Source organism: Dermacentor variabilis, chromosome 3, assembly GCF_050947875.1.
Source record: "Dermacentor variabilis isolate Ectoservices chromosome 3, ASM5094787v1, whole genome shotgun sequence".
Classification (NCBI taxonomy): domain Eukaryota; kingdom Metazoa; phylum Arthropoda; class Arachnida; order Ixodida; family Ixodidae; genus Dermacentor; species Dermacentor variabilis.
In genome coordinates, this window is record NC_134570.1 from 91,293,654 (window position 1) to 91,307,318 (window position 13,665).

Genomic DNA, 13,665 nt, shown 5'->3' on the forward strand with positions numbered 1-13,665 from the left:
GCTGAAAATCAACTTTCTTTCTTTTTTTATGTTGTGAACAAGTAACGTTGGGTTCAATGAGGAAACATCTCATCTCTACCCCAAGATGATTTCCCTTCATGTTACTACCCTGAGTACCACTGGTCACTGGGGAAGAGTGATAAGTGAGTGCTCCAAACACTCACTTGACTTTCTTGTCCAGAATGGAGACCACAAGGCAGGCCTCGGCAAGCTGCTGTGTGGGAGCCGAGTGCTGCGTATATAAAAGGAAAACCGAGGCATCAGATCACTGAAGTCACGATGGAATAAAAGGGACAATCAAAGATCACACAGTCACTGGAGCATGATGAAAAGTGGTGCGCAAACACACAGACAGAGAAAAGAGGACGACACTTGGCTGGCTATGTGTTTGTATGGTGGTTCTGATCATGCAATCATAGCAACTTGCACAGCTTACTGTGCTTCCACTGGAGCAAGTGATTCTGTTAACGTATAACGTCCGGCACCTCGCAAGGACCCGTCCTCAGGCTCCCTTTGTTCTTGATATATATTGTTGTGAGGCAGAGACAAGCACGAATGCTCTTTATGCAAGGCGAATGCTGCAGGCACTAGCTGACACTAGAACATGGCGGCCGAAGCGCCCCCCCCGAACAACACTTCTTGGTCATCGTCTCTTGTCTGCATGTCCTCTTCTGCATCACGACACTACGCCGCTGGGGTTGGAGCGCCAACCCGGCGCAAGCGATTAGGGCCCGGCAAAGGCACGCACGTAGGGCTTTAAATGGGGAACATGAACAACATCGGCTCTTGGCTGTATGGACGACGGGCCTGGCTCTTCGGGAGCAATCTTGTACGTCACATCCGAAAGCTGTCGCAGGATTCGGTAGGGACCTAAATGTCGCGACATAAGTTTTTCCGATAGGCCCACACGATGAGATAGTGGCCACAGGAGCGTGAGGGAGCCAAGTAAATACTGCACATCCCTATGGTGCGTATTGTAACAGGACTTCTAGGCAGCTTGGGAATCAGTGAGGTGAGCGCAGGCAATCTGACGGGCCTGTGCTGCCATAGAAATCGCATGACGGGCATAAGCGGTGTGCGACTGTGTGACTTGTGGAAGTACAGTGTCCAGGGGCAAAACGGGATCACGGCCAAACAGTAGATAAAACGGTGAGTAACCTGCAGTGTCATGGCAGGATGAATTGTACGCGAAGGTGACATATGGCAGAGCAACGTCTCAGTCCTGGTGGTCTGGAGAAATGTACATAGCTAGCATGTCAGTAAGCATTCTGTTTAGTCGCTCTGTGAGACTGTTAGTCTGTGAATGGTAAGCAGTAGCTATATGATCTTCAGTAGAGCATAGGTGGAAGATATCATCAATGACCTTTGACAAGAAGTAACGTCCGTGATCTGTGAGGAGCTGACATGGAGCACCGTGGTGCAGGATGACGTTGTGTAGGAGGAAACCCTGACGTAAGTAGCGGTAAGGAGCTCCCGTAATGGTGAAGCACGTGGTGTAATCGGTTGCAACCGCAACCCATTTGTTGCCCTAAGTTGAGAAAGGGAAAGGTCCAAGTAGGTCGAGTCCTACACGAAAGAAAGGCTCAGTAGGAATATCGACGGGCTGCAAAAGCTCAGCTGGAGCCATGGGAGTGGGCTACCGCCGTTGGCACAAGCTGCAAGCAGTCACATCTGGCGCACAGAACGGTAGAGGTCAGGCCAGAAGAAACAGCGCCAGACTCAGTCAAAGGTGCAAGTAACACCGAGATGCCCAATGGTGGGTGCATCGTGGAGTTGAAGCACGGTGCATTGAAGGTGCCCCGGTAAGGTCAGCAGTAGGTCAGCATCATCAGGGCGCAAGTTACGTTTGTACAGGACTCTGTCGGCAATACAGAAGAGACAAAGGAAAAGCTCAGGAGTTGGCGAGCTTAACCGATCTATGATGGTTTGCAGAAAGGGATCACAGATTTGGGCAAAACTTCACTATCGCCCAAACCAGCGCTAGGCACTCTCGCTCTATAACAGAATAGTTGCACTCAGCCGTGGACAGAAGACGGTTTGCATAAGCGATAATGCACTCTTGACCACACTGAATCTGGGCAAGAACAGTGCCAATGCCGTGACCACTAGCATCTGCACGGATTTCAATGGGTGCTGAAGGGTCAAAATTGGCTAAAATTGGGGAGCTCGTCAAGAGTCTGATGAGTGCTGTGAAGGCTTCGGCCTGCCGCGGTCCCACATGAAAGCGACGTCGTTATTTAAAAGCTCGGTTAGAGGGTGCGCAATGTCAGTAAAATTTTTAACAATGCGACGAAAGTATGAGCATAAGCCTATGAAGCTGCGAATGTCCTTAACTGAGCACGGCACAGGAAAGTCTTGCACAGCTCGAACTTTGGCCGGGTCAGGTTGAACTCCATTGACGTTTACAAGGTGCTTGAGAATGGTTATTTCACGACGACCAAAGTGACACTTCGACGAGTTGAGCTAAGTTTCGCAGCGCAAAACACAGCAAGGACTGTCACGAGACGCTCAATGTGGGTTTCAAAGGTTGGAGCAAAAATGACTACATCATCGAGATAACACAGGCAGATGGTCCACTTAAAGCCTCGGAGAAGGGTGTCCATCATTCTCTCGAACGTCGCTGGGGCAATGCAAAGCCCTAAGGGCATGACTCTGAATTGAAAAAGTCCATAAGGTGTAATAAAGGCTGTCTTCGCGTGATACTTCTCATCAACAGCGATCTGCCAGCAGCCCGAGTGGAGGTCAATCGATGAAAAATATTTCGCCCCATGTAGACAGTCAAGTGCATCATCGATACGAGGCTATGGATACACATCCTTCTTGGTGATCTATTCAGATGGCGATAATCAACACACAATTTCCAGATGTTGTCTTCTTTCTTGACCAGGACCACTGGTGAAGCCCACAGGCTAGTGGAAGGTTTGATGATGTTCTTCTTCAGCATCTTCGCAACTTCGCTTTGAATGATGCTGCGCTCTGCAGCAGACACGAGGTAGGGGCAGTGATGGATGAGACTTGCATTGCCGGTGTGAATCCGACAAGTGGCTTTGGCTGTCTGGCCAAGTGGGCGGTCATCGAAATAAAAAATCTCACAGTAACTAAACAGAATGCGCCTAAGGTCCTCAGTTTGAGCTAGAGAGAGGTCAGCAGCGATCATTTTACTAACGTCGTGGTAGGGTGACGAAGCCAGGCGGGAACACGCGAAGATAGGGCTGACAGAGGCAGAAATAGTGAGCGCGAGCGGAGATATCTTGTACTCGTGGGCAGGTGTCAGACGGGCTACTGTCATGTTACTGGGAAGAACATGTGCAACAGACCTAAAGTTGAGTACGGGAAGCCAAGTAGAATTATCGACAATGGTGACAAGGGTACTTGGGAGCACGACGCCATGCTGTAGAAAAACGTCGATAAGCGGAGAGACAATGTAGTCGCCGTCAGAAACACGTGGTCGAGCGTTTAAAGGCACACTAATGGCAGCTTGAGGCGGTAACTGGGTCAATTCGGCAGACCACAGGGATGGATAATGTGCATCAGAAACAAAGTAGCTGCCAGAAAGAAGGTCCAACTGCACGACACCTGTAGCGCAGTCTATTAGGGCACAATGGGTCGAAAGAAAGCCCAGCCCCAAAATCAGGTCATGCAGACAGCATTCTAGCACAATAAATAAGACGGTGGTTTGATGGCTGACAATCGTTATTCATGCTGTATACATGCCAGCAACCGGTGGCGTACTACCATCGGCAATACAAACTGTGCACAGTATGGCAGGCGTGAGGACCTTTCTGAGTCTTTTGCGAAGGGTGGCACTCATTAGACATCTGCACACTGGTGTCGACGAGGGACTTGATTGGGACTCCATCCATCTCAACGTCTGATATACTTCCAAAGGTAGGCAATGTGATCAGAGAACTTGCAGGCCGGGTCGTTGATGCAGCGTCACCTCCGGGAGCTGCGCCAACTAGTTTTCCTGTAGCATGAACGTGGGGGAAGAAGAGCCTGCGGTGAACAAGACCGACGACTTAGGGGCAATGGTGACCGGCTGGGCGGGAAGGTTGGAGGCACGTTGTCAGTATTCGTAGATGAAGGATGCACAGAGAAATGGGGAGCACCTTGATCTGGACAGTGGGACGGGAAGCTCCACATCGGGGGCGACGCCCAATGACGGTGGCCATGACGAGAGAAATGTCCAACACGCACGCAATTGAAACAAATCGGCCTATTGTCCGGTGTCAGCCGGGTTATGACAGCAAGTTGGAACCACTGAAATCGAGCTCGCGATGAATTAACCGTGTCAAATTTTCTTGTCCGGACAGAGGAGGTCCACGTGGCTGTTCTTCACACAAAGACGTCAAAGCTGTATTTGGTAGCCTGTTGAACTGCTGCATAATCCGGTGACTCTTTATCAGTTTGCAACTGCGGCACTCTTTGATGATCACGTCCACCGAGTCATAGTTCTTGCAGACAAGCAGGTTAAATGCATCATCTGCAACGTCCTTGAGGATGTGGCTAATCTTGTCGGTGTGTTTTGTCTTTGTCAGCTTTATGACATAGCGCAAGGACATCTTGAATATATGCTACATAAGATTCTGTTGACGTTTGAGCACGGATCGATAGCTCCTTTTTTGCTGCCAGCCAATGGCCAAAGGGCTTTCCAAAGAGGTCTAGGAGCTTCTGCTTGTAGACATGCCAACTTGTTATGTCACATTCGTGGGTCTCGTACCATGCTAGTGCTGTGTCTCGGAGGTAGAATATCACATTCGCTAGCATTAGCGTTGGGTCCCACTGATTATTTTCCCTTACACGCTCATACCAGGAAATCCAGTCTTCAACATCCGTACCAGCGATGCCATTGAAGGTCCCTGGGTATAGAAGCTGGGACAACACGACGGAGGTCAGAGTCTGCCACACCGGAGGGGGGCGGTCGGTCACAGTGCCACTTTGGCTGTCGATCATCGTGTCAGGGCTCATGCAGCACCGGCTGCAGAGTTTCGTGTTGGTACCTGGCACATCCACCAAAATGTTGCGAGGTGGAGACAAGCATGAATGTTGTTCATGCAAGGCAAATGCTGAAGGCACCAGCTGACGCTAGAACATGGTGGCCGACTCGCCCCAGCAACAACAACACTTCTTCGTCATTGTCTCTTGTCTGAACATCCTGTTCTGCATGCAACAATATTAACAATTTTCCTCTACGTGTTTCCCAGACACATCCGCAAGTTTTCTGACAACAGTGTCATATATTGCTCCGTCACTAAGACTTCTGACCAACAAGCACTACAGACTGAGCTTAACTACACACAGAATTGGAGTAACTAGTGGTTAATAACACTCAACTCCAATAAGTGTAAATCTGTATACTTCTCCTGCCATTCTAGTCTTCTTCATTTTCTGTACTCAATTTCCAACGTTCCTGTGGAAGCTCATTAACTCATTCAAATACCTGGGTGTAACATTGTATGGTAACTTATCCTGGCACACACATACAGGGCCCATTGTGAAAGTAATGCGCATTTTCTGGGAAAAATAGATTTATTGACCGCACCTGTACAAATGGTCAAAATTCTTCAAAATACTCTCCCCCTGCATCAATATACTTGCGGAGATGTGTCTGCCACACCTGGATGGCACCCTGAAAGTCCTCGACGGGAATGTCTCTCAGGAACACTGTAACATGCTTTGGTATGTTTTCCACGGTCTCCCAATGCTTTCCCTTCAGTGCTCTCTTCAGTCGGGGAAACAAAAAAAAGTCGCACGGAGCCAAGGGGGACGGGGGACCACTGGGGTGTTGCTCCGGGCCAGGAAGTTGGTAACGATGAAGGACATGTGACTGGGAGCATTGTCATGGTGGAGCTTGACTGTATCTTTCATGTCAGCCCTCACGCGCATGACCCGGTGTTTCAATCTCCTGAGCATCTCCAGGTAAAAGGCTGAGTTGACAATTTCTCCCTATGGTACAAACTCAAAATGGACGATTCCTTGGGCATCAAAGAAGACAATGAGCATTATTTTGATGCGAGACTTGCTCATTCGTGCTTTCTTGGGGCGGGGGGATGATTTTGTGTGCCACTTGTTGCACTGCCTTTTCGATTCTGGGTCGTACTCAAACATCCAGGATTCGTCTCCAGTTACGACCGAGTTAAGAAAGTCCGGCTCATTTTGAATCAAATCAAACAATTCTTGACAGCGCAAAACTCGAAGTTCTTTCTGATCTTCCGTCAACACTTTCGGCACAAGCTCCATGCAGACCTTGTGCATTTGCAGATCCTCGATCACTGTCCCATGCACCGCAAGTGTGGACAGAACCCTCGCCATATTTCCAGACTGGTTTTACTGCGCTGCCATGGATAGTCGCGCCATAATAAAATCATGCGCATTACTTTCATAATGGAGCCTGTATTACTACTGCATTTACTCTAATTTAACGCGACCATGACTGCAATGCGATGGTCGACTCTTCAGTCCGTGAAATAAAAAATAATCATAAATAAAACCACAAATGTAACGAGAGATGAACGGAAAGAGAAATGGTACCTTTATTTAAAGAATCAATTCGCAAACAAGTTCTCTTCACTTATGATCGTCGTCTGCGAAGGAGATAGAGCTTTCCTTGGGCGGTATTCTCGGGCCATCAATTTGGGAGATAGTTCCACTTTCACAAAACTTTTGCGTCACTAGGCACCGAAACAGTCCCCGACAAGTGTTTCTGGTGCTATGCCGAGCTTGCTGTCAGTGCCAAGAGCACTGTTGGCTGTATACTTCATGGGGTTTGGTGCTGAAACAAGCTCAGTCTCACGAAAGCTAAACTATTTCCGAAAGTGATCACCCGAGAATCAAGTCATCCGTGCTGTCTAGCTCATTCGAGATTGAGCACTCCTTATAAGACCGCACAACCATTCATTCAGGCACAGTACCAGATTACTACGAGGCCCTTCCACATGGCCCCGCATTTGCAAAGGGCCTCCCATTGGTGCCACCATCTGAGAATGGTCAACTTATTGATGTTGAGCCGCAGCAGAGTTTCCCAGCTCCTCGGCCATCAAAATTACTTATCTCTCAAAGCAGCCATCAGACCGAACGTTCTGCACTTCCCATAACGTTGCAAATGAACATAGTAGAAGCGCGGAAGGCCGCAGGTTAATGCAGCACCAAAACCACAACACCAGTCACAAGCACAGCAAAAATGGTGCTGATTCAAGAAACGAGAAGTTTTTACTTTGGTCGACTTGTCTATGGATTCAATTGAGATGTAAAGATACAGGTTGCCATAGTAACATTAAAAACCGCAGAATTCAAAATATTTGTTTCAAAATCATAAATTTTGCCGTTACTCAAACGTAACATGAGGGTCGAGTTCAAGCAACGAAAATCCTGAAAGAAACTCGTGACAATCGAGTAAATACAGCAACATCATCTAATCTGCTAACAAAACATTAAGTTTCTTGAAATGCAATTTACGCCATGCCCTTTAACATGTAAAACTTCTCGCTTATAAACGACTAAGTAGACCGAAAAGCTTGAGTATGCATCCGCCATTTGGAACCCACACAGAATTATCTCACTAACGCTGCAGAAGCAGTACAGAACCGTGCCACTACATTCATCCATTCCACTTACCAACACCATGTTAAAGTGTCACCATTAAAGGCAGAATCAGGTTTATTGAGTCTTTCTCTTCACCGTTATACTGCCACACTGTCTCTGCTCTGCAAGTTCTTTACAGCGCTCTCGGTCACCCACTTTACATCTCAGCCCCGGCACGCATATCTCGCCACACCAGCCCTCGTCATCGTCATTTTTTCCACGCGCAGCATCAGAATGGAACAACCTTTCCCACCAAGTTTCTTCAATCACCTGTCCATCAAGTTTTCTGAAGAGTGTAACTGATAACCTTTTTGACTGACTGACACCACATGACAATTTTGCAATCCCACCCCTTATGCAATGCCCGTCTTTAAGAAATTAAAGTGACGCGATGTGATACAAGATGCCTCTGATGGCGTACAAAGGGTGTCAAAAATCACTGTCAATGGAGTCCTGATGCTTGTGGGAAACGTAAAGAAAGGATGTCAATACTGCACTCATAAGTAGTGCCTTAAGCAATGATGAGTGTTTAGAGAATTCTCAGGGCGAGTTTTCAATACTTAAAACTTCAACAAATTTAATTCCTATAAATTCCTGACACAACATAACACTAATATGTACTTGTTGTTTCTGTGCCTGCTCTTTTTTTTATTATTATTTCCATATCGGATTTGTGCAGTCCCTGCCCACTTGCTCTCATATGTTGCGTTCTTGGCTTCCAGATTTTTTTTTTCTTCTATGGTTTCACAAAGAAATGTTAACAAGGTTCTGCTGCATACCTGTCAATACAGTACACTTAAATATTTTGCAATAATCTTATGTTGCAGCAGAGAATAAAAATATAGACGGTCTCACATGCAATAAACATTAAACCAAGTTATGCACTCATGCAGTCGAACCCGGCTATATCGAAACTTGCAAAAAAAAAATGCCTATCAGTTTGATAAAGGGCATAATTCGATATAAGCCTGCTAAAGAACTGGACATCACAAAAGCACATACCATTTATAAAACCACTTTATTGATTAAACTAGCTTAATTTCGCATGAAATAGTCCTGAATTTTCTTCTGCTTGGACAATTTCACTGCCTGCAACGCACGCACTTCTCCACATTGTCTAGAGTCGGAGCGGCTGACGCTGTAACCTTCCACATCCGCGCAGAAGCACCGGACTGGTGCGAGTGCTCCGAGGATATGGGCAAAGGACCATTGTTGCTTTCCTCATTGTGCCCACTTTCACTTGTACTCGGTACGATGTCGGCAATGTAGTCCTCGTTTTCAGGCTCTCCCGTGGTCACGACACCGTCATCTGCACTCACAAACTCATCGACCATTGACTTGTCAACAGCTTCCGGAAATTCTGACAGCTCGCTCCAAACTTCGGCAACACCGGCAACGGCTCCATTGCACTCATCAGAATTTAGTCCCCACTGGGGACGCGGAAGCCGGCACATCTGAAGCCATTTCGGATGAACCACTTGTACATGGCCGTGCGTACGCGTTGGACGCCACAGGCACCGGGTCGCGAGTTTGTCTGCTTTGGCCCTAACCTCCCCCTTATTTAAGATCATGCTGAGAGTGCTCCTTGGAATTTTGCAAGCTGCAGGGTCATCCGACTTCTCACCGTGTTCGACTCGATTTATGATTTCAAGCTTCACGACGAAAATCAAATTCTGCCGCTTCATCACGGCAACACTGCGGGAGAGGGCACATAAGGCGCAAAAACAATGAAACAGAAAAGCAGCGAGACAACCCGCACTTGCACCATCTAGCACTCTGAGGGCGCAAGAGCCTCTGATTGGCTGTCTGAGCAAGCGCTCCGGGCGAGCCAGGATCATTTTTTGCAGTAGGGTGTCGATGACTTGCCAGACGCAGCGCGGTCATGGTAGGGAGAGCGGTTCGATGGAGCTGCACCGCCGGGTTTCCCCGCCATCGCGAGGGAATGCCAAATTCTGGGGGCACATTTTGTGCCGCTTGTCGTTCCATATATTGGGAGTCGCTGCTATTTTTGTTCGATGTAAGCATAATACTTGCGATATATACTCATTGTAACTATATCATGTTCAGAAATTGTTCGATATACAAAATAATTCTATGTAAACTGGTTTGATATAGTCGGGTTCGACTGTATGTGGCGCACGCTATAAACATAAGTCATGCAGCACAATAATGATACATAACAACAGGCGCCAGACAGGTTCGAGTGTAACTCCAATCCAAATGTAGTCACACAACTGGCTGAGCAGAAAGCTTCTTTTGTTTATTTTTACCTCTTTGTCTGATGTGCCTTCAGAAGATGCCACGACACGCTGCAAACATTTAAAATTGAAGAAATACTGACTCAACATACCGTGCCTGATGTGAAAACAGTACACACAGCATAATTTACCAAATGCAGAAAAGAGACATGCAGATACTAATAGCAGGCCACAAACATGTTCATAAAAAAACTCTAAACCTTTCATACCTATGCATCAATCACAAAATTAAATTATAAATTTATATGATTGACTATTAGTTAATAAAACAAAATACAGAAAGGGAACACTGGTAACTTTCACATATAGCGACTAACAACACACAGATGCTTTTATTTACACATACAGATTCACTTCTTTTACAGATTGACACATGATTGAGGGAACACACGGTAACAAAGACCTGCCAACCTTCAAACTTGAAAAATAGTGTAAACTTATTTTATAATATATTTCTCTAACATTTTAGAATATTGTGGTTTAAACTGCATTATTTCTGAAGTTTTAAGGTTGGCAGGTCAACGTACAGTTATACATTGTTTCTCTGGAGTGGGTGGTGATGCCGTGGGTACGTTTGAACATTCAAGCGGATGTGGAGAGTCAGGCTCCAAAACATTTTTCAGCGACTGTATTTGTAATCTTCTGAGATCAGTTTTGTTCAAAAGACAATGCAAGTAAACAATAGTAAAAGTATTAGTGCTATGGCAAGAATTGTAAGCAAGCTCTAAAAATTGAGCCCTTTATGATAAAATACACAGTAAGAGTTCGCAGATATGCCACATGTTTTATGCGTCGAAGCACTGCCACATCACGTGCTGCGAACATCTGTAAAATGTCTGATATCCTCCACTTTAGTGTACTTTTACAACACGCAAGGATGCGGCCAATTCCAAAGGTGATGATATTTATAATGTATATACATAGAGAACCCAAGAGTCTTGTAAATGAGAACCTTAACAGATATTATGTAGCTGTAAAATATGGGATGCAAAGTCAGAGTGAAGTAGAGAAGAAATTAGGTGCTATTCAGTTAAAACTTTTACAATCAAACTATTACTTCAATTCACCTAATAAGCGGAAGCAAACTAACCTTGGCATTTGGTCCAGTGAATGCATCATGAAAGTCGGCCGTTATTTGCTGTGCGAGGTCAGACTGAATGGTGGCAAGCCTAAAAAAAGGAAAGGCACAGCAATCTCAAACTGTCTCATTACCAAAGCACAGAATGAAGAAAAAGCTGTTCAATTACACCACTTCTTTCACTTACTTTTCAGAGAACACAGGCTGCCTTCATTCAAGATATAAAATCAGGGTGACTATAGCTGGCCACAGGTAAAGGCCACAGTGGCAAATGTCTCTACCAACAACTATTGTTGTTGACAAGCAAAACAAATACAAGCGAAAAAAAAGAAGAAGCAGAAGAAGGTATATTTCGCTTACTCATCAGCCAGCTTGCGTATCTGAGGAATGGCCATGTATGGTTGAAAGTGGTCCAGCACGTTGACCACACCTTGAAGGAGGTTGGCCACTTCTCCGTATTGGCGCTTGCGGCTGAGCTTCCTGCACAGTAGAGGGTACACGAAGGTCAACATGCATTTGAACATTCAAGCCCTCTTAGATTCAAGCAAGTGATAAAGCAGTGCTAAGATTTCTGTAGTATCACTTTTATCAAGAATTCAGCTTTTTAATGTGGAATAAACAGAGTATAAACCACCTAAGAATAATTGTCAAAGTCAACTGATAGCCCCTCGGTAGACCTGCTGAGATATGCTGCTGGGCACACTTATTGGTTAGCCCTGCTGATTAATGCTATGAGGAATCTGTGGGTGCTATAATGATGTGCTGCCCCCAGGACGGGTTTGCATAGGAAACCGCATTAAAACCCTTGTGGGTACACATATGATGCTCTAGTATGAGGATCGGTCCACCAAGTCGCTGTTTTAAGAATCAGCCCAGTTTGATTGACCAGACAGTCATCTATGCAGTCAGGAAAAGAACCTAGGCTAGTCTCTCTTTAAGAAACAAAGGCACAAGGGTATGATTTTAAGCGTACTACTCCACTCTTTTACACACAGGAGGTCCCCATACAGCTCTACCGTTGGACCTCCTCCTGCGTATTCCAGTATGAACCGACACTAATGAGTTACGCAAGTAAACCGAAACTGAAGCACAGCGGCACACTGTCACTTCTTCTGTTAAAACATGCAAGCAGCTTCTCACAGCATCTTAAAGTCCACTAAATAGGCTGATGATAAAAAAAGGAATCAGACTTCAGGGATTCCCAAAGCTTAAGTGCTTGCTGAAGCCTCCGAAATATGACGCGCAGGTGCCGCAACTCTCAGAGTCTGTGTGGCACACAAAACACCACACAAATTACCCAACTGCCACAGCTGCAAGATAGCGTAACTAACTCCTAACTACACATTGCTGTAGAAACACAAGTTAAAACATCATTGCCAGTGGTAGGCAAAGTTTATGTTCTTCACACTACGGCAAGGGTGAGGAGCTGGTTTGATGACGACGATAGCTGCAGTCACTATAATGAAAAGCACAAATGGACTGACAAAGCAACATCAGCTTTGCCTCTTTAAATTCTCTCGTAGTAGAAGATAATAGTGCTGCATTCGAACACGCACACAAGCCCTAAAATTCAGCTTAGCAAATTTCGTTGGATTTTCCTTTAGAAGAGCTCACTTTGCTTTCATGCAGGAGTGAAGTGCCCTTTCTATGCAGCCTACTGACTCAAAACAGGCAGCAGTGCCCTGCAAGCCCAACCTCAGAAATTGTTTGCAGATTTCCTGTGCTGTGTGGGCATCAGTGATGTCCATCGCAATGAACCTTTGAAGGTCATACTCGACACTTGTGTTATAGTCAGTGGTTTTTCCCCTGCTCTGCTTTGTCACTGTATCGACAGCTTGGTGTTCTAGCTCCATTGTACGTGTAAGTTCCTGTACTGGGTGGATATTCTGTAAGAGTTCACCTAGTGGACTGTCCATATCGGCTGCTGCTGAGTGGATGCAGCCGTACGAGCGAGGAGGAGATGAGCGCCCCAAGCCAATCAGCAGCAGCCGAAATGGACAGTCCACTAGGTGGACTCCTACAGAATACCCCCCCTGTAACATTCTTTTTTAGTGCTGGCCATAATGGAGTATTCGGAGCTCTCCTCAATGAAATGTCACACAAAATTTACACAAAGACGATTATCTGAATGAAAGCAGAGATAAACCATGATATGTGTGCACAGAGCTGAGAATGTGCGGCCTCCAGCGATACATCTTAATAAATAGCAATGCTGAGTGAGCCAGCCATGGCACAGTTAGGCACGAAACATTGCGAGTAGGCAGCAAAAAACTTACTTGAGCCCGTCAACCCCCTCCACAAGCATGTGCAGATGGTTCAGCGTCGTTATAGAGGCTGTCAGGTGCCGCTTAGCATTGTCCAACTGCTTGATGTCTCGTGTGATCTCCTTCACCTGTGCTCACACATACGGAGATAAACACATGTACTGAAACATGAACAGAAACACAAACATTAAAAAAAAACATTGCGGAAGTCTTGTGCACTGCATGCAAATGCAGTGCTCCTGGAGCACACTCCACCGGAGCAGGAGAGTGAGCTACACTGTCGCTCTTAATCTCCATAGCTGATCAATGGAGTGACAAAAGTTTAACAGGGGCTGTCAGGAGCAGGCATGGTCATGTGTGCAGTGGCTTCAGAACTTCAGAGAAATACTGCACCTATATTTTATCATTTCATAACCAGACAGTGACTCATTACAATTAGTTACCAAGTAGGACAGCAATGAGCACCAGCATCAGCTTTCGGTGA

The 13,665-nt window shown here is 46.0% G+C and overlaps 1 protein-coding gene across 2 annotated transcripts in view; it reads right to left on the reverse strand.

The window, feature by feature from the left end:
• The window catches only part of Vps53 (vacuolar protein sorting 53), a 46,136-nt gene that overhangs the window by 30,607 nt on the left and 1,864 nt on the right, over positions 1–13,665 (reverse strand). Inside the window, exons 4-8 of one of the 2 annotated variants that reach the window (XM_075685927.1) lie at positions 13,194–13,309; positions 11,278–11,397; positions 10,930–11,008; positions 9,852–9,890; positions 165–232 (exon numbers count right to left, since the gene is read on the reverse strand). In XM_075685927.1, the coding sequence (XP_075542042.1) occupies positions 165–232; positions 9,852–9,890; positions 10,930–11,008; positions 11,278–11,397; positions 13,194–13,309 (422 nt within the window). The remainder of the gene's footprint in view (positions 1–164; positions 233–9,851; positions 9,891–10,929; positions 11,009–11,277; positions 11,398–13,193; positions 13,310–13,665) is intronic. The other variant, XM_075685929.1, reaches the window with a different exon arrangement.